The sequence below is a fragment of the Haliotis asinina genome, chromosome 5 (genome assembly GCF_037392515.1).
Source record: "Haliotis asinina isolate JCU_RB_2024 chromosome 5, JCU_Hal_asi_v2, whole genome shotgun sequence".
Classification (NCBI taxonomy): Eukaryota; Metazoa; Mollusca; class Gastropoda; order Lepetellida; family Haliotidae; genus Haliotis; species Haliotis asinina.
This window is the reverse complement of record NC_090284.1, coordinates 40280379-40301721: the sequence shown is the minus strand read 5'-3', so window position 1 is coordinate 40301721 and position 21343 is coordinate 40280379. Positions and strand designations below refer to the sequence as shown.

At 37.8% G+C, this 21343-nt stretch overlaps 1 protein-coding gene across 2 annotated transcripts in view; it reads left to right on the top strand.

Moving 5' to 3' along the window:
• Positions 1 to 21343, top strand: part of LOC137284436 (GPI inositol-deacylase-like) — a 388474-nt gene that overhangs the window by 3414 nt on the left and 363717 nt on the right. For both annotated transcript variants that reach the window (XM_067816233.1, XM_067816232.1), the window contains exons 2-19: positions 4444 to 4511; positions 5014 to 5034; positions 5314 to 5378; positions 5563 to 5651; positions 6902 to 6944; positions 7629 to 7720; positions 8985 to 9081; positions 10510 to 10667; positions 12456 to 12488; positions 13184 to 13236; positions 13745 to 13811; positions 14509 to 14673; positions 15025 to 15117; positions 15504 to 15556; positions 16007 to 16070; positions 16701 to 16775; positions 20369 to 20600; positions 21170 to 21239. In XM_067816233.1, coding sequence (XP_067672334.1) covers positions 4444 to 4511; positions 5014 to 5034; positions 5314 to 5378; positions 5563 to 5651; positions 6902 to 6944; positions 7629 to 7720; positions 8985 to 9081; positions 10510 to 10667; positions 12456 to 12488; positions 13184 to 13236; positions 13745 to 13811; positions 14509 to 14673; positions 15025 to 15117; positions 15504 to 15556; positions 16007 to 16070; positions 16701 to 16775; positions 20369 to 20600; positions 21170 to 21239 — 1538 coding nt within the window. The remainder of the gene's footprint in view (positions 1 to 4443; positions 4512 to 5013; positions 5035 to 5313; positions 5379 to 5562; positions 5652 to 6901; positions 6945 to 7628; positions 7721 to 8984; positions 9082 to 10509; positions 10668 to 12455; positions 12489 to 13183; positions 13237 to 13744; positions 13812 to 14508; positions 14674 to 15024; positions 15118 to 15503; positions 15557 to 16006; positions 16071 to 16700; positions 16776 to 20368; positions 20601 to 21169; positions 21240 to 21343) is intronic.

Here is a 21343-nt window from a genome sequence, read left to right as displayed (position 1 = left end):
CTGAAGCTCTTGATGTTAATTGTATTAATTAAGTAAAGAAACAATTAAGCTTCTGAAGCTTAAGAGGCTTACCTGGACCCTTACGTGTGATGGTTGTAACTTGCAAGGGTTAGAAGTATGGTTGTGAGGCGTATCACTGGGTGTGAAGTTAGTTCCCTTCTGAGTGACAGTAGCACGGCAGCTGTGCTTCTTGTTTTGGACACTACATCTTGTTGTGCGTCTTTAGTGAACATGTTTTAATAGTACGTTTTTATCTACACGCTTTGACAAGAGAAGTAACAAGACCTCAAGATAGTTTTGATACACACTTTACTACACTTGTTACAAAAGCTGTGCATTTACAGCCTCACTTTTTGACAAGGGTAATTAACAAAAGTTTTAAATTGTTTTGATACGTATTTTACCATACTTGTTGACAAAACCTACACCTTTAGGCCTCCCTTTTAGACGAGTGTGTTTAACGAAACCTCTAGATAGTTTTGATATGTATTTTACTATACTTGTTAAGATTACACAATGCCCAAAAAACAGTGTATTTACAGCATTTACAATAAACATACTGTACGAACCTTTAATTTATTCTTGGAATTCTTAACCAAATGTTTGGAATTGCAATTTTGTCTATACATGAATATTACTGTTACTCTCATCAGTTTACCAATAGGAAATTTATCAGAAATATTGCTATATAATATTACGTAAAGAATATTACATGGAAGTTGACAAAAACTATGCATTTATAGCTTTTGTTAGACCATATTAAGTAAACTGGGGCATTTTGACTACTAGTTTCCCCGTGGGGTGATTTGACCAAACCTGGGTCGATTTGACCAAACATCTGGGGCATTTTTACTAAACTCGTTGGGGTGTTTTGTCAGTGGGGCAATTTGACTGGCATTTACTATTAGTCTATTAGGGTCTTTGAAGTAGCCTAGATATAGATGTTTCAGTAAGTGCTTTTATATAAATTGCTTGACCTACATAAAAACTTTGATTTGCAGACATTTAAAATGGGACTGTCATAGTAACATTCCTTAAGGATTTTTGTGCCTGGTCAGTCAAACACCTCATTTCCTCCAGGGCTGCAGTAATTTTGTAATCCAAACAAGTTTGCAATGGCCAGAGTGACTTTATCCCAAGTCAGCTTCTCAAAGAAGCAGGCTGTATTTGGCACAACCTGATGCAGATTTATGTTTTTACTGTGAAATGATTTAACAGTAGAAATAAAGTTTAGTCCTAGCAGACATATACAAGTGTAACCACATGAGGAAGTAAATATTTCTTCAACTTCTAAGTAGTTTGTTGAATAAATCTTATAGTGAAAAAATGGTTGATTTTTATGAATGAATGGACAGATATTGACATGATAAAGAGTAAGTTACAAGGGTTTTATTCTGCTTTTAGCAATGTTCACAGCAGGGAACAACAGAAATTGGCTCCACACATTGAACCCATGTAGGAAATTAAACCTTGGTCTTTGGCATGATGAGCGAAAGCTTTATCCATTAGACTACCCCACCACCCCTTATGATAAAGAATAAAATATGCAATGTCAACTGTATTTGTTGTGTCTTTTCATCCCTACATGCTGAATGGACTCATCCAATCTTGTCAACTTCTTGATTGGTATTTTGATGACGTTATGTACACTCTTAGAAATATTGAAACAGGTTTCAAACTTACCTATTTAGGGGGTTACAATAAAAATCAGGTTTTTCAAACTTCTAGAAATGCAAACTTGTCTGGGAATACGAAATTACTTACACAACATTCTTTATGGTGAGCTACCATATTACGATCTGGAGGGTTAGTTGTTTAGGTTAACGGATTAATCAAGTGTAATTTGAGTCAAGTCAGTACACTATATATTAAGTTCATGGTTACGGCCCATGAGCATCTTGGTATACAGCTGTGTGATCCACCTATGGTAAATGAAACCTGTAAGTACTTGTGAGGGCACCTGTTGTCCTGTGTTGAAAATAATTAGATCAGCTCATTGATAGGGGTAGGGAAGGGGTGTGAAGTATGGATGTTAACCTCTGTATAATGAGAAACATGACATTTTGGTATATATTTCAGGCAATTGATGAAGGCATAAAAAAAATATTGTATTCCTCATAGTACAGATGTTGACCTCCAAAGTGTTATACCTTCTTTTCATTTCATTTTTCTTTTCATTTCTAACTCATTAGAGGATACCTGAACCAGAAGCTGGCTGCACGATTTATATTTTTGGTGCACTATGGCACAAACTATGCCGTGATGTGTAAATGGTGGACACAAAATGTAGGACACAACATTCTAAATTAGCTCTTCAGAGTGAGTGAGTGAGTTTAGTTTTACGCCGCACTCAGCAATATTCCAGCTATATGGCGACGGTCTGTAAATAATCGAGTCTGGACCACACAATCCAGTGATCAACAACATGAGCATCGATCTGCGCAATTGGGAACCGCTGACGTCTCAACCAAGTCAGCGAGCTTGACCACCTGATCCCGTGAGTCGCCTCTTACCACAAGCTGAGTCGCCTCTTATGGCAAGCATGGGTTGCTGAAGGCCTGTTCTACCCTGGGACCTTCACGGGGTGAGCTCTTCAGAATGCCACTAAATTAGTTCTTCATTATGCAGTGATCATCATTTCAAAATCTAAGATGTTCGTGACAATAGAGCTCCTGACAAGTTTTATGAGGAGTGAGGAATCTTATGAAATGTTTTCATGGTAGCTTTCATACAGAGTATTAATTCCTAGTTTATTGTAATGTTAATTGACCTTAAAACCATCATCATTGCATAAACACCTGAAACGACAAGTCTTTGTGTTGTCTTGCCATGTTAGTCTAACCATCAAGTGCACATTCCATGTGGTGGTTTATCCCAAAACAGACTTATTTTACTGAGTACCTTGAGAACTACAACAATCAAAGTCAGCAACCACCACTTTAGCATGTTTCTACACAATTTTTTTTTTTTTTTAAATGCAATATGTATTTATTAGCTTTTATTGCTAAATGTGTTTGCAAAAAATCTCAATTACATCACCTGGTTATTGGGGGAATATCAAGGATACAAACCTTACAGGCCTTCACCTGTGTTATAGACATGTTATAAATGAACAACAACAAACAACAATACTAGGGCTGAAACTTTATTTGGTGGCGTATTCATATCACAGTATTTTCTTTTCTGTTTGGTACACCGAACAGCATTTTGAAAAGTTGGAGGGTCAGATAAGGACAAACATTCATGGATTATCCTCTTCATTATTCAGTTAATGCACCAATTTCGATACAAATACTTGTATCGCTGTCAAGCAGGATTCTGTATTAAAACACTGCATCACCTGAATGATGAAGCTATTCATCCATAAAAATTTGTCCTTATCTATAGCCAAGTAATTCAGGTCAGTGGATCAGTGTGCTCTTCAGTTTCATTGTCAGCTCCCTTGGAAGTATCCCAGTATGAGATTATGTACCACCAAACCTTTGGGTGCAGTACAATGGCTTCCTTTAAATGTTGACGTGGAAATTGTAAAGCATGAAACGAATCTCAGTGACTAATTATGTGTGCATCCAGAAGTTCCACATTGATACATGCAGTATTTTGGGTTGGTGGGGGTGGTGGTGTGTGTTGGCCTAGTGGATAAGGCATTTGATTGTCACAACAAAGACCCACACTTGATTCCCCTCATTTTCAGTGTGTGAATTTCTGGTGTCCCCTGCCATGATATTACTTTAATATTGCTAAAAGTGGAGCAAACTTAAAAACACTAATTCTCACTCACATACACTAACTGACACTGACTAAAATATTGTTAAATAGAAATTTAAATATTACCTTTCAAATGCAAAATATTTTCAATCCAGTCAGTGCCAGAGTCATTTGAATCTACCAAGCTGAATTTGTTGTGTGCAAAAATTTCAGAGGATTATGATGTTTGAAGTTTGATATATCAGACGTTACAAGCAATTCAACTTGACTTTCACATTCAACTTTCACTTTCAACTAGTGATTATATAAACATGGGAGATTTCAACGCCTTGATAGGCCAGGTAGATGTGATCAGTGCAGAATCATGGACACTGGTCAAATTTGCACAAATGACAAACTATCATCAATTGTTTTATAATTTCTCTAGAAAATAAGCTGCAAGAATGAAAAATATGGTTAAGAAAATTCCTTGCTAATGCAAAGTAAAGAATTAGGCCAATGTTTTGGATCTGGGTGATTTCAGTCAAGCATTCACAAATACTCTCTTCCTCTGAACACCCTAAAAGATACTTTGAAGAATAAACAAACCAGTTCCAATAGATATATTATTCTTTGTGTGAGATTGACTTTGCACGACAGTTTTAACATTCTGCTTCCATTTGAAAGTCAAATTTACTATTAGCATACTATTTATATTATTATTTTAGATATTATTATAAATTATTATTTTCACAGAAAATTCATATGGATGATAGAGTAGCACGAAGATTTCCTCAGTATGGACTTCACATATATGGAGAGGGGTAAGATGCTGAAGTTTACCAGTGCTAGTTACCATCAACAATATACCTATAGTGAACAAAATGAACGGAGCTATAAACATTTAAGTGACAATTTTCACTTATCTGTATGAAGTTATTTATTTGTTTGTGTTATATATTGATCTAATGTGTCACATGGGTGCAAAGGGTGAAGCCAATTTTCTGGTGTCCCCTGGTGTGATTTTGCTGGAATATTGCTAAAAATTGGTGTCACACTAAACTCACTCACTTGATCTAATGTGTAATGGAAGTGATCACTGTGCCTTCCTTTACTATTTGAACTTCTGTTAAGTCAAATGGAGATGTTTAGACATACTTGAAATTATTAGGTAGATCCTTTGCCATGGAAGCTATTGCAGTCACTTGATTTTGGTAATCTGTTGACTGAAATATCTCACTTAGTCTCCACAGAAGTAAGGATATCACGGCATATCATGAAATGGATCATAGTCAGTCATCAGTAATTTCTTGTATTATGTTTCAGAGAATATGCAAGAAAAGTTAGGTAAGTCTTAAGATAAATGATGGCGTGCCATGCCTGAAGCACAAAATCTAAATTGACATGCATTCTGTAATTCTGTAATGTTGTTTTATTGATGAACAAAATATTGTATCATTTGTAGGATTTAAATGAACAAAATGATGAAAAAAAACCCATGTTTCCTGCAATATAATTTCCTACTGCATGAATTGATATATCTTGCATAAAAGAAGTCAACAACTGATGTATTGATGTGATCACCATTTCTTCCATTTTATTCTTTACCTTTCTGTCTTTTCTCAGTTCCTTGAAGCTGACTGGTGTTCCTGTTCTCTTCATTCCTGGAAATGCTGGTAGTTATCGCCAAGGTAATAGTTTAACTTCAACTAGGAAACTTTTCCCAGAGAAGAAACAAACCACTAGCTGCTGGACTTGACAACAAATTGAGTTGTGCAAAGGACAAAAACTTTTCAGCTTTGTCTTATATAAATTGAAGGAGTCACCCACACATAACACCTAATCAATGATTGCTTGTCTTCTCTATGTTCCTAGTGCGATCCTTGGCATCAGTGGCACTCAGGATGGCTGAGTCATCTCGCACAAAGTTTGAATTCAACTACTTCTCAGTGAATCTTAATGAGGTAGGCAGTGTGCAAAATGGTTTCCAAATTTTGGCAGCCAATCGGGCTGGCTATGCCTGAAAGTTATTTGCCCACAAAATAAATTGCATGTACAAACTAAGCAAAAGAGTATAAAAAGATAAAATACCATCATGTATCAGGTCTTAATCTTACAGCATGACTTTAATGTGTATTATAACAAAACAAGTCAGAGTGACCCCATGAAAAATCACTAGCCAATCAGGCCAGTGACAGTAGAGATTTACCAGTCCAACTGCATTTTTCACACACTGGAGGTAAGCTAGACATATGGTCACCATCTTATTATCCAATATCTCAGAATAATTATGTAGCAATGTTTTAGCAGCTTTATGTATATCTATACATTTTCAAAACCAGTTAGTTACCCTGAACATTTTTATGTAGTTTGTTTTGAATGTGTTTGGACTGATTGCACGAATACTATACAAGCCTTACTTTATGTCTGTCTCAGTCATACCATAGGATTTACAAGGTTATTGCAGAAAATGTCTCATGAATGAAGCATTGTTGACAATATTTTGTACAAGACAAGCCAGATATGCTATACTGATGCGTTTTCACAGAGAACTGAACTGTCCATCTTCATTAATCTTACAAGGATAGGATTTCTAGTTAGAATAGGTCTCACAAGCCTCATGTTTAAAGAGGAACCTAACTGTTTCAGTCATGTCATGGCAAGCTGCACTTATAGTATTAGCGGGCTATGCTATGGGTGGTCAGACTGGCTGACTTGGTTGACACATGTCATCGGTTCCCAATTGTGCAGAGACCCGTGAAGGTCCCGGGGTAGAATAGGCCTTCAACAACCCATGCTTGCCATAAAAGGTGACTGTGCTTGTCGTAAGAGGCGACCAATGGGATTGGGTGGTCAGGCTTGTTGACTTGGTTGACACATGCCATTGGTTCTCAATTGTGCAGATCGATGCTCATGTTGTTGATCACTGGATTGTCTGGTCCAGACTCAATTATTTACAGACCGCTGCCATATAGCTGGAATATTGCTGAGTGCGGCATAAAACTCAACTTACTCACTCACCAATTGTGCAGGTCGATGCTTTTACTGTTGATCACTGGATTGTGTGGTCCAGACTTGATTATTTACAGACCGCCGCCATATAGCTGAAATGTTGCTGAGTGCAGTGTAAAACTAAACTCACTAACACTCACTCACTATTGATTTGGACCATGCCTCTGTATGCTGCATATTTTGTAATGTGTGTAATCCACAGGAACTGGTTGGACTGTTTGGGGGATTGTTTCAACATCAGACAGGTAAAGATCCTTTGCTGCATCCATAATATACATTTGTGGGTGATTGATTTGTCAATGATTCATTTGATAATTATTATTTACCATGATAATCAATTTAGTATTTACCATGATTATCAATGGAATATTTACCACGATGATCAATGGAATATATTTACCAATGTTTGGATTATAGGTGTAGTTCCAGTGTGGATGAAATTCTTTCATTCAATTTCATTTCTGTCTGATACACAGTTTTGAACATTTCAAACAAGGTTCAACTTAGATTGGCACAAACTGAAATCTAAATAATTGAAAGGGTTTTTTTTGGTTATCTTTTGAAGTCTGCCAATACCATCACCCATATAGGGTTAAATTAATGGTGACTGTTGTTGACAGTGAACTTGTCATTGATGCATGGATATGGGGCCAGGGACAGTTGTGATTCATCACTGGTTTTATCTTTACACCATTTGTCATTGTTCAAATGAGACACTATTAATGTCTAAGGTTTCAAGTACATGGACACTGATTCATCTGTTTTCAGCTCTTCGAGACACACATCATGCAAAAGTTTTTGATGACATAAGATTTGGTTTCAATCAATGACTATGTTATTTTACCCTCTCCGTTGTCAGAATGGAGGGTTGGCTGGCTGCCCTGTTCTGCAGGTAACTGAATGTTCTGAGCAGGTGTTGTTATTTCCAGAATTCGTCCATGAGTGCATCAAGCTGATCCTGAGTTTCTATGCTGGAGCACCCAAACCCCCAACATCTGTCATCCTGGTGGGACATTCCATGGTAAGACTTAAGAGGTGGCATTCTTTTGCTATATTTTCTTTAAAGGTCACATGCAACGTAAAACACAACGTTGCTGATTCTGATGCCTTTCGGTATACACACTTCCTGAAACAAATCTGTATGTGGCAGAAACTGGTGCAAACTCTTGTCACTTTCAAACCCTGCTTTGTACCTCTAGGAATGACAGTTTCCAGCCATGCAGTAGTTCTCTTCTGAGATGATTTTTTATTGGATCAAACGCAAATTCAGAGAACATTTATTTACAAAACCCAACATCTCTATATATTCACTCTTTATGGATAACAACTTCTTCTGGTGTATATGATTTTGTTTGATAACAGTATATGAATCCATACTGAAACGACGCATCAAGTACAATAAAAGAAATTGTTATCCACATAGAATCTGACTTTCTTGTCACTCGCCGTACTTCTAAAATGCCCATCAAACAGATCATCTTTCTGTACACACAATGAGCTCTCAGCGTATCAGCAAATGAAACAGCCAGTTGGAAGATGTCGTTACACTTGAGTGCACACCCACCATTGGTTTGGTCTCCCGAGGGTTTCATTTTGAGGAAAGTAAGCCCAAGTACAACATATTGCACTTTTGAATTGTGATTGTACGCTTAAAATTTTGTTTTTTCACAAGCAACAATGTATGTTATATTTCATGAATAAGTCATAATTGTGTTTTAATTATGTTTGATTTTTTGGTTGCATGTGACCTTTAATGTGAATGAACATATTTATGAAGCTTGAACTTAGCTATGAGAAAAGAAGGGTTGAATGTTCTGATTAATGTGTAATTTGTGAAGCAGGTGAGGTTTTTTTGTCAGTTTCATTGAAAGTGTTAAACAGAATGGATAAGTTTTGGTTGTAATGTGCTAACACTGTATCTCATCACATATAGAATATCCAATGCACTCATCTGTCCATTCATGATATTACCTAAATGATCTTTAGTAACCAATCCATAGATGTATCACTCCATCCATCATTCTTTCCTCAATTTCCTAAACATTCATCCATTCCACTGATTGTTCATCATCCCCATTTGCCCCTTTCTCCCTCCACCCATCCCTCCCTCCATCCATCTATAAAAATAATGGCCATTTATAATGCACCCTTTCCACACACTTGTGCATGCTTAAAGCGCCAACACATTAGTGTCCACCCATCCATCCATCCATCCATCCATCCATCCATCCATCCATCCATCCATCCATCCATCCCTTTCTTATTCAGTCTGTTCTGCTTTTCAGGGAGGACTAATAGCTAGAGCCTTGTTCACCTTGCCTACATTTGACCCGAGACTGGTGACCACCATTATCACACAGGCAACCCCCCACCAGGCCCCGGGTGAGTGTCCTGATAGTAGCATGTCAGCTGACTTGCTAGTTACAATCTATATGGGAGGCTGATTCTTAATGACAGGAGGAATAAAAAGGGCTCATGTGGTTAAATGGACTAAGGTACAAAATTTGCAGTCGTTTACCATGCCGGGTTTGAATCTGTTCTGAGCCTTGATTTATCAGCTGGGAATGTTGTGGAAACACAACCTGCATGTTTTCTCCATATTGAGGAAGTATTCCCTGAATATGTTTGAGTTGTATATACTGAGCATCATCAGTGAAGGGTCACTTATATAATTTGATCTGACCAATCACCAACACTAAACAAAGTTTGTCATGGTTCGCCTTGATACGGAGAATGTACTGCTGATTGAACATCAGAAACATTGTTATTTGCATTAATGGATCATCACCTTTTGCGCAGCTTGCTATGTGCACTTGCAGACAACTATAGACAGGCGTACGAGAAATTTGTATCCACCATTGAAGAACTGATCTTAGTTAAGATCGCAGTCTTAATCCATGCTGTCTTACAATTGTGCTAAGATCAGCTTTGTTCCAGTGGATTAGGGCAATTGTATGATGATTGTAAAGTTGTTTGTAGGGCCCAAGATTTATTGTAACTAAGGTTACTATGTGTAACTGGGCCCCAGTGTTGTTGACATTAAAGTGTTCAGGTTGAAGATCCTTTGTGGTCATGAACCAATTTTAGAGAAAAACGTTTCGGAGGTGCCTGTCTTGATGTTGCGTGGTGACACAAGGTCAACCTGGCCTTGGAGCATATGCCACAGTTTCTGTCACCTGGCATCATTTGCCGCAGTCTAGTACAGTACCAGTGACACTTTGAGACACATTAAAATGTCTGGCAGTTTAATGTTGACTGTGTCCATTCCTATTGTTTGGCCTTATTCTTCAACACTCATGAAACAAACTCATTTTGAAAGCAGTGATTAGATACAGGATCTAAAGTGTGAAGACTGATGTCAGTTGAAAGCCTTCATTACTCATTTTCCACATGTATTGGCACATCACTGAATGAGCCGTTTTGAGCAATGTAAACAACACAATAAATTTTAGGAGAACTCAGCTTCATTCAAACTTCATGTTGGGGATTGTGAACTGATTGTGAAGTCATGAATGACACAAGTGCATTTGACAAAGTAAGGTCTAGCACAGTGTTAATCAATGGCTAGATGCCTACAATGTCATTATCAACATTGATGGAAACTACTGTAAACTAAATCATCAAAATATCTAGGTGATCCTTCACTAATGATGTTTAGTATGTAAAAAACAATTGTTTGCAATTCTTACACATTTCTGTTGCCTTTTGTTTATCAATGCAGGAGTTTTGTATTTTTTGTATGTATGACCAATGCTATTTTCTTCAGATGTGAACATTTGGTAAGGTTACTGAACTTTTCTGAATTGTCAGCTGTTGCCATTGATAGCCTGCTGACAAGCTTCTATGATGAGATCAACACATACTGGCGTCTCCATGCCAAGAGCACGCTCCGTGATGTCACGGTCGTCAGTACAGGAGGCGGGTACAGAGACATCCTTGTCAGGAATGGCCTCACTACTCTCAAAGGGGTAGGATGCAAATTGTATGGCCTTGAAATTTATCTCTATTGCCAACCAGAATGGTGATTGCATAAGAGAAGTTTGATTACAGATCTATAGACTATTTTTATGTTGTTGAATTGTGTCCCTTGAATTTGATGAGTTCTTCTACTCAATGGTTTCAACCCCAAATGTACCTTTATCATGAACTCCTGGTGCAAGTAGGTTTCAAGCTCTAACATTTTCAATGCATTTGTAAGTCTGAACATATTCACAGTGTACACCCACACGGCAAACATGCTTCAAGAAATCACACCTGTTTGTTGTTAATTTACATGGCTAGTTTCAACAGATTATCAAAAAATCTGTGCAAAGTAAATCTAATATGGCTGATGTACGGAAGCATATTAGGGCCACAGTGAAAAACTTTTTGGTGTCACTATCCCCTACGTAGGACTTACTATCCCCTACGTAGGACTTACTATCTCCTATGTAGGACTTACTATTTCCTATGTAGGACTTACTATTTCCTATGTAGGAGTTAGGAATACTATCTTCTACATAGGACTTACTATCTCCTACGTAGGACTTAATATCACCTACATAGGACTTACTATCCTACGTAGGACTTACTGTCTCCTACATAGGACTTACTATTTCCTATGTAGGAGTTAGGAATACTATCTTCTACATAGGACTTACTATCTCCTACGTAGGACTTAATATCACCTACATAGGACTTACTATCTCCTATGTAGGAGTTAGGAATACTATCTTCTACATAGGACTTACTATCTCCTACGTAGGACTTGATATCACCTACGTAGGACTTACTATCCTACGTAGGACTTATTATCATCTGCCATAGGACTTACTATTTCCTATGTAGGAGTTAGGAATACTATCTTCTACATAGGACTTACTATCTCCTACGTAGGACTTATTATCATCTGCCATAGGACTTACTATCTCCTATGTAGGAGTTAGGAATACTATCTTCTACATAGGACTTACTATCTCCTACGTAGGACTTGATATCACCTACGTAGGACTTACTATCCTACGTAGGACTTATTATCATCTGCCATAGGACTTACTATTTCCTATGTAGGAGTTAGGAATACTATCTTCTACATAGGACTTACTATCTCCTACGTAGGACTTAATATCACCTACGTAGGACTTACTATCACCTACGTAGGAGTTAGTATCTCCTATATAGGACTTACTATTTCCTATGTAGGAGTTAGGAATACTATCTTCTACATAGGACTTACTATCTCCTACGTAGGACTTAATATCACCTACGTAGGACTTACTATCACCTACGTAGGACTTATTATCATCTGCCATAGGACTTACTATCTCCTATGTAGGAGTTAGGAATACTATCTTCTACATAGGACTTACTATCTCCTACGTAGGACTTACTATCACCTACGTAGGAGTTAGTATCTCCTATATAGGACTTACTATCTCCTATGTAGGAGTTAGGAATAGAAATAGTAAGTCCTACGTAGGTGATACTAAGTCCTACGTAGGTGATACTAAGTCCTACGTAGGAGATACTAAGTCCTACGTAGGAGATAGTGACACTGTGGCCCTAATACACTGCCGTACTGATGCCAATATTTCAAAGAAAATAAATGAAAAAAAAATAGTGATACTTTGTCTCTGTCTCTGCCTTTTGCTCTCTCTCTTTCCTTAAAAGTATATATAAAGGACATTTCTACCTCTAGGTGGCCATCATATAGTTTATCATCTCATCAGCTATCGGTGTTGGTGAATATCTAAATGGTTTAATGATTCCGTTTGCAGGTTGTGAGTCAGGACAGAGGAGTCAGTACATCTGTGAGTATATTCTGTTAAAAATTTATTTTGTTTATATCTTCAAACCAAAACTGTACTTTTTGTACAACCTGTAATAACATCTCTCATGTTTGGCAAACTGTGTGCAGTGGGATCTTGCTGCAGATGAATAATAGCAATTCTTCTTCAATGGCCAATTCCTGTCAGAAGTTCTGGTAGTTTGTTGGAATGTGAATAAGCCAACTTTCTGTGGAGAGTTGTGTGCCTTTGCTGTGAGGGCTTTTTTGAGAGAAGGTTTTACCTCTCATAGCCCAAGTTGAGAGCTGTGTTATTTTGTATATATTTTAACAAGAAAAAAGTTGATGAGAAACATTGTGTTGATAATGCAATATTTATTATCTTTTTGAAAGATGGACTCGAATGCAATGTTGCTTCAACCCACCTCACTACCTGTTCATGTGTGAAGTGTGAGGTGTGAGGTGTGAGGTGTGAGGTGTGAGGTGTGATGTTGCTTCAGCCCACCTCACTACCTGTTCATGTGTGAGGTGTGATGTTGCTTCAACCCACTTCACTTGCAGTTCATGTGTGAGGTGTGATGTTGCTTCAACCCACCTCACTGCCTGTTCATGTGAAAGGTGTGATGTTGTTTCGACCCCTCCTCACTAGCTGTTTATGTGTTTGGTAGTTTACTGCTTGTATAGTGTTCCATATTGTAATCATGCTGTTTCGTCATTCAGACAATGTCGGTTCCCAAGGCCTGGGTTTCCACTGATCATCTGTGTGCTGTATGGTAAGGACCATAATGGCATGGGCACAGTCCATCGGTCAAGTTTTGTTTTCTTTGTAATGATCAAAGACAATTTCATGATGAAAGGTTAACAAACAAAATGCTAGTATTGTTTGCTGATTTTGTATGAACTTTGAATTAAGTATTATTGTCTCATTAGAACAAGAATCCATGAAGATCTGACTTGATCTGATCTGACTTCAGTCACTCATGCTTGAAGTAACAGACAGCTGATAGTAACAGACAGCTGATAGTTAACATGTGTCATTGTGTCCCAACATCATAAATCGTTGCTTATGACCCCAAATCACTGGATTGTCTGGTCCCAACTCAGTTATTTACAGACAACCGTCATATAGCTGAGATGTTGCTGATAGTTGCTCCAAACAACTAACAAACAAACATAAGAACAAGTCTAAGACAGCTCTTGAGGTTAGGTGCTTGAGGCATGATAATCTTCTAGTTGAAGAGTTTAGTAAAGCTTATGATTCTTTATCTGGATGTTTTTCAGGTGTAGACAAATGGTTCTGGTGACTAAGAGAGCCATGTTTGATATCATCGATCCTAATACACACCAGGTAGGATATTCAGTATGTCTTTATTATTGTCAAGCTGATCAATAACAGAAGTATTGGTAATACTTTCTCTTGGTAGGCTACAGTCACACATATGAAGTCAAATTTGAGTAGTTTTGTCATGCTGATTGAATTAATTATTGTTAGGCCTTCAGCAACCCATGCTTGCCATAAAAGGTGACTATGCTTGTCGTAAGAGGTGACTAATGGGGTCAGGCTCGCTGACTAGGTTGACACATGTCATCAGTTCCCATTTGTGCAGATCTCATGTCATTGATCACTGAATTGTGTGGTCCAGACTCGATTATTTACAGACTGCCGCCAGACTGGAATATTTCTGAGTGCGGCATAAAGCTCACTCACTTCACTGAGCTGTGCAGACTGCACTCTTCCAGCATACAAGAGATTGTATCCTGGGCCTTGTTTCACAAAGCATCAAGTGTCATGAGTTACATTATAAGAGGTGCGACTGTCATAGTGCTACATCAACTTTGTGAAACTGGGCCTTGTTTCACAAAGATGACTGTGACTAACTAAGCTAGATTGAAGAAGATTGAACACCGTTAGCATGACAAGCTAAGGTTTTGCCATGTGGGGTTGAAAACTGCACAAAGTTCACTCACCTTTTCATGAGTTCTTTACTGTTATGTTTTGCTGTTCAGTTTAAGGAAAAATCAAGTTGTGAGTGACTATGCTGCAGGTGACTACAGATGCTGACAGAAGGATGAGAGTGTTCCGACACCACTTCCTGACAAACTCTGGCAGTCTGAAACACCGAGAAAACATACCAGGGGAGCTAACTCTTGATCCAAAGATCCCTTGGGAAGTCAAACCGAACAAATTGTTCAGATTCAGTGCCGAAAAAGTGAGCATTTTATTATGAATAACAGTAGGGTCAGTATCTTGTAGTGAATTGTTTAAACTAGTTAGTGTTTTATGATGGGGTGCATTCAACATGCTTGTGTGCACCATTTGTCTTATTCCATTGCAACAGTGTATTAACCTCTGTTAAAAGAGTGTCCTTTGGGACCCAAAACACTGAAATCATGTCACCAGACAGCTGGCGAAGTTTCTGATAAGGGCTGTAAATGATATAAAATTTGTCAGTGAGAATAATGATGGATCATTTACAGGAAACAGTACAGTCTAAGAACTTTCAAAATGACGCTATTATCACTTATCTTAGTATGAAGAAGGAAACGTTTTTGTTGAGCAGATGTCCTCCACCAAGTACTTTGCTGTTCCTGTGATTCGGGAGACGGAAGAATCAGCACTGAAGATAGACTCTATCATCATCATGAGCAACATTGTAAGTCATGTCCGCTCATTTGTTTGTTTAACAGCACAATTAACAATATTGGGGGCTGTCTGTAAATAATTGTATTTGGATCAGACAGTCCCTTGATCAACATCGTTAGGATTGATCTACACAGAAGGGATCGGTGAATCTTACAATGTGATCCTTATAGTCGCCTCTTGCAATGTATCTGTTGATTCCATTTCTGTGTTGTATTCATTGGCAGACGTCATGACTGCTTGAAAATGTGTCATTCCCAACCACAAATGTGTCATTCCCAACCACAAATATGTCATTCCCAACCACAATTCCCAATTGTTTGGAGTATTATTATTAGTGGTATTGTTTTCAAGGTTCTAAATGGAAAAAAAGCAAGTACAGTATGTTTTCCTTTCCAGACTAGGCAAGACTGGGTGTGTGCATGTACCTTGAAGGAAAAACAAGACAGATGGTAAGTTTTTTCAACATTTTTGGCTATTTGTTTCAATGTTTCTCGTTATAGGGAGGGAGGTGGTGGGGTAAGCTCACAGTTAAACCATTCGGCAGTCACAGATGACCAGGGTTTGATTACTCATTAGGGTACAATGTGCAAAGCTAATTTTGTGTGTCCTGCAAAAGTGCCATATTGTTACAGTATTCCTGAAAGTGGCATAAAATTATACTCACCCACTGATAGTGTTTCTGGAATGATTTATTTTGGCTGTATTCCACTCTTGTCCCAAGAGAATAGGTAGGTGATGATGGGTCATGGATCAGGAGGTTCCAACAGTTATTTAGTGGATAGTTTCTTTTACTGTTACAACCCCTCCTACCATCCTAGTCTGCCAGTGTGTTTTTCATGTTGAGATAATGTCTGATTTTGTCAGTGTTTTCATGTCATATGAATTAATTCTGATTTCAGCACAAGCTGCATCAATCTTTCAGCCAAAGCCCAGTCACTGCCTCCCAACTACTCCAATAAAAAGGTAGATCTGGACAATATCATGGAACACTGTTATACCTTTTGGTCCTCTTCACATGTAATCAGGGCATCATTTGGCCCAGTGGTGTCTATGGTTTTGCTTATGTATTGAGCAGTGCTGTCTTCTCTTAGAATGATTCTTGTTTTGCTGTCAATATACATAATGAGACATCACAGTTTCACACACATTGTTCCTGGATGTCAATGTAGTACTGTTTGAAAAGGTTGTAATTCCCACTGACTGTCCGGTTTAATCACTTCTGTTTATTTAAAGAGAGATCTACTTAGCTAACTGTACTTGAAAGTTACAGGTAACATAGATCAGGACAGAATTGTTTATCTGCTAAACTGCTGTATCGAAATGCTGAAAAAGATTATGCTGATTTGAAGCTTAGGCAAAACATTGTGGCACCATCTGTACAGAAAGTAAGAGCCTTCATCTTTATGTTGTGTTTTTTCATATATTCATTTATTATTATTGTATATAAGAGAATATATATAAGAAGTAGTTTCCGAAATAATAACACAACATGGATCTTCTACATGTTTCAGTCATGTATCTTCAGGGAGAATATATATATGTTAGTCGCTTAAGTTTGTGGCATTGCCATACAGATGATGTTGATCATTTCAGGTCATAAGAATGTACTTAAAGGAGCTAGGGGAATCAACTCATATTGTTGTCATTGCAGCTGCATCAAAACAGAAGGTAGGTCCTTGGCATGGAGACTTTACTTGTCACATTCTTTATGTTGAATTTTTAAAAAGTGATATTTGTTAGCAAATCATATTGTATGCAGATTTGGTGGAGATGTGACATTATTGTCCCAAATTTTGTTTAAAACTCTGAAATAGTGAGTGAGTTTAGTTTTACTCCACACTCAGCAATATTCCAGCTATATGGTGGTGGTTTGTAAATAATCGAGTCTGCTCCAGACAGTCCAGTGATCAACAGCATGTGTATCGATCTGTGCCATGGGGAACCAATGACATGTGTTAACCAAGTCAGCGAGCCTGACCACCCTATCCCATTAGTCGCCTCGTACCACATGCATAGTTGCCTTTTGTGGCAACCACGGGCTGCTGAAGACCTATTCTACCCCAGATCTTCAAGGGCCCGAGCACTGAAATAAACTGAGTAAGTAAAGTTTAGGTCACATTTACAGTATTTCAGTAATATTATGGTGAGTGAGACCCGACATGGACTTCACACACTTTACCCATGTAGGGAGCTGAGATCTTTGGTGTGACAAAAGAACAGTTGCCCAGTTGTCAGGGGATGCAATTACAGTGGAATCTGTCAAATTCGGACCTTGGGTAAATCGGTTTTCTTTACAATTTGGACCTTAGTGGTGGTCCCGGCAGAACTTACTTAAGTTATCATTACACAAATGCTGAATAAATCGGACTAGGTATAATTCTGAATTCGGACTAAAATCTCAGCCCGACAAGGCAATTGACTATGAAAACACACTGATTACGTTGGACTTTCTGCCGGAGGCGGAGTGAGTGGCCTCATTAGCGGTCTTACATCATCTATAATGTATTACCATTGGCTTCCATCATTGTTGTCATAACTGTCGGCTTCCTATCAGTGCTTGTTTATACTGGTTTCCAGCTTTCGTTAATTCATTCCACTTGTTATATTGTTACTGTTTTATCTGCACATATAAATATAGCTCTGTACCCCATTCTCAATCACCTGATGAAGGAGTAAGCATTAACTCCGAAACATTGTGTTCTCATATAAAGAAGTTGATATCCATAAATCTTCATTCTTAGGTATTTCGAATGCTGACATATGTGAAAATTCAACCTACCTTTGTGAATATTCACCTGTACTCAGAATGATAGATACATGGATGCCATTGTCTGAAGTTAGACTGAATACATCAGTTAGTTTCAGTCATGACCTGAAATACTATTTCAGTTTTTATTTACCCACAAACATTGGGGTTAGTATTAGTCTTTAGCAACCCATGTTTGTTGTAAGAGATGACTAACAGGATTGGGTGATCAGTCTTGCTGACTTGGTTCACACGTCATTGTCAGATTTATGCTCATGCTGTTGATCACTGGATTGTCTGGTCCATTATTTACAGACCTCTGCCATATAACTGAAATATTGCGGAGTGCAGCGTTAAACAACAAATTTCTTTACGTGGTATTATTAGAAGTTGGTGTGATTAGGATGAAGACTTTCATGGATAGACAACTTCTTCCTTGCAATGGAAGTGACACTTCGGTGTAATGGTAACCATTATAAAGCAAAAGATTTTTGTTTGATAACAGTGTTAGAATCTACACCAAAACATATGATTTTTGCTTGATGTGGGTGTTAGTGTTAGAAACATCGTATCCACTGCATGAAAGAAGTTGTATATCCATAAAAGTCTTTATTCTCATTAAACAACAAACTGAAAAAAAACATAAATATTTTAGTATTCTATTTCAAGATGTTGGACATTCAAACAATTACATAAAACACAGGTAGGTTAAATCTTTATAACTGAAATCTTTTTCTTGAAAAGAGGATCAGCGGTTATCTTAGTGGTTAAAGCGTTTGCTTGTCATGCCTAAGACCAGTCTTCTCTTGTTCCACCTCTTGGGCACAGAATTAAACCATTTATTTCTTCTGTCGGTATTGAGCTGGAAAGTATATTGCTTTCCCGTCTTCTTTCTTCTCCTCCTTGGCAGTTGGTTAGGCCACAAGTTGACCTAACATTAACATTTTTTTAAAAATCAGAAACAAATGACTTCCAATATAAACAAGAATATCATCAATTAAAGCATAAATATAGCAATTACAAACCCTTATTTACAGATGGGTCCAAGGACGGTGGCGCAGTGGCTTGTGCCACTTTCATTGGATCCAGAACAATATCTTCTAGATTACCAGATAATAGTTCTATTTTTACAGCTGAAGCTAACGCCATATTAACAGCTCTCAAATATATTCAAAGACACCTGAAACGTAAACAATATATAATCTATTCCAATTCTCTTTCTTGCCTTCAGGCTATTAAAAATATTTCTTGCAAACATCCACTTTTAATAGAAATTATTGAATTGTATAATGATCTTGCTACTGGCCAATACGACATCGTCTTTTGTTGGTTACCCAGCCATGTAGGCATTTCTGGTAACACACTGGCTGGCCTTGCTGCTAAAGCAGCACTCAACAAATCTGTGACACCACTTCTTATTCCTTATAGTGATTACAAAGCCACCATTAGATCTTATATCCGTGATCTGATGCAAAAGAAGTGGGACACCCAAGTGGGTATCAATAAATTACATGAGACAAAACCTTACATTGGTTATACCCACTTGGGTTGTCAGTCCAGATTTGAAGAGGTTATTTTGCGACGATGTCGTGTTGGCCACACTAGATACACTCATGCGTACCTGTTAAAAGGTGAAGATCCTCCATTTTGTATCCCTTGTGATGAGAGAGTCACGGTCAAGCATATTCTGCTTGACTGTGTTGAATTCTCCATCACAAGGGATAAGTATTTTACAGTTAAAACAATTAAGGATCTTTTTACCAGCGTTAATTCTCATTTAATTATAGGTTTTTTAAAAGAAATTGATTTTTTGGTTGAATTTTGAATAATATGTTTCTGTAAATAGATGTATTTTAATGACTGGTAGTTTGAATTAGTAACTTGAATTGTTGGTGGCTGTACCCTCAAAGGGGGGTGAAGTATTGTAAAATTATTGTCCTCCTGAGAGGGTACGAAAGTCCACAAACATGCAAAGTAAATTCTAAATTTCCACGTTTTTAATGGTAGTATAAGTGTATTTTTATTGTATGGCTAGATTTCCGAAATTGCTGACGGCTGAGGGGATGATGTAAATCCAGCTAGGGTCCATGCAGGTAGCAAAAGTACTGTAAGTCCCCATGGTCCCTAGTATGGTGATCTACCTTCAGTTGTTGTCAATCTATAGCCGGGTTTTATATTGTATTGTCCTCTATAGATAAATTGTTTTAGGCATAGCTACTAGTTTTACATTCATTTCTGTGATGTTCTAGTTGTTTTACTGTCCTTCGTCGACTGATTGTTATAATACTCATATATTCCATTTTAATGTTCCGTTACCGTCACGATATGGCTGAAATATTGCCGATGTGACATTAAATTTTAACTCACTCACTCACCCTAAGACCAGGCTTCAATTCCCCACATGGGTACAGTGTGATGTTACCCGCCATGGTATGTGATGTTACAGTGCATTAAAAGGCTTTGAATGTTGTTGCACAAGTATTGAAAAAGCATGTCCTCTCATTTGGTGTTATAGGTGGAAGTGGTGGTTGAGCAGTACCCTATGATAGAGCGCCATCTCATATTTAATTTGCCTGGAATATACGACACGATCATATCCTACCCGGTCAGTGTGCTGGACATGGCGGCCATGTTGCAGATCCGCAATGATTCTGTGTATTACAGTCTACATCTAACGGGGCTTGACGGACCGATGAGGGCTTACACTGCGCACATCATACCTCGCAGGTGTCGCAAACTTCATGCAGGTGAGGAGTTTGTTACTTAGGCATCTAAATCCAATTCTTGGCAAATGTACTTACTGGTAATGTATTGACATCATGTACATTGCAGATGCTTAAGAACATCTGTCGTAATCCTGTGAACATCTCTAAAACATGTCTTTAACTTATATGAGACAACTGAATCTCAAACATAAGTCATTATCCGAGTTATTACAGTATCTGTGTGAGTCAGCACACCTCATTTTAGTATGAGTAAACACAAACATGAGCAAATACATAAAACAGCTGAAGAGAAATATATTCCTCATTCTGTGTGATTAAAATATGATTCTTAGTTTATCATTTTAGCATGAGCAAATAGGTACAACAGCTGAGGAGGAATATAATCCTCATTTCGTGTGATTAAAGTATGATTCTTACAGTGTATCATTGGGAACAAACACGTACAGCAGTTGAAGAGAAATATAATCCTGGTCTCTGTGATTAAAGTATGATTCTTAATGTTTGTATTGGGTTAGATACTTTTGTCGCTCTGGGATTATAATAATGGTTATGATTAGGACAATCAGTAACTGTTATAGTCTGAATTTCAGCTGAGTTCGAAGGGATTGTGTACACTCTGAATGTACCCTGGAGTAATGAAAGCACCTACGGATTCAGCAAGTAAGTTGCTTGTAATAAGTAGGACATCTCTTTAAAGTGTTAACATTTCATGTCAAACCTCAATCATGGGTTTTCATTGATCATAAAATGTGTGCAAATGATAT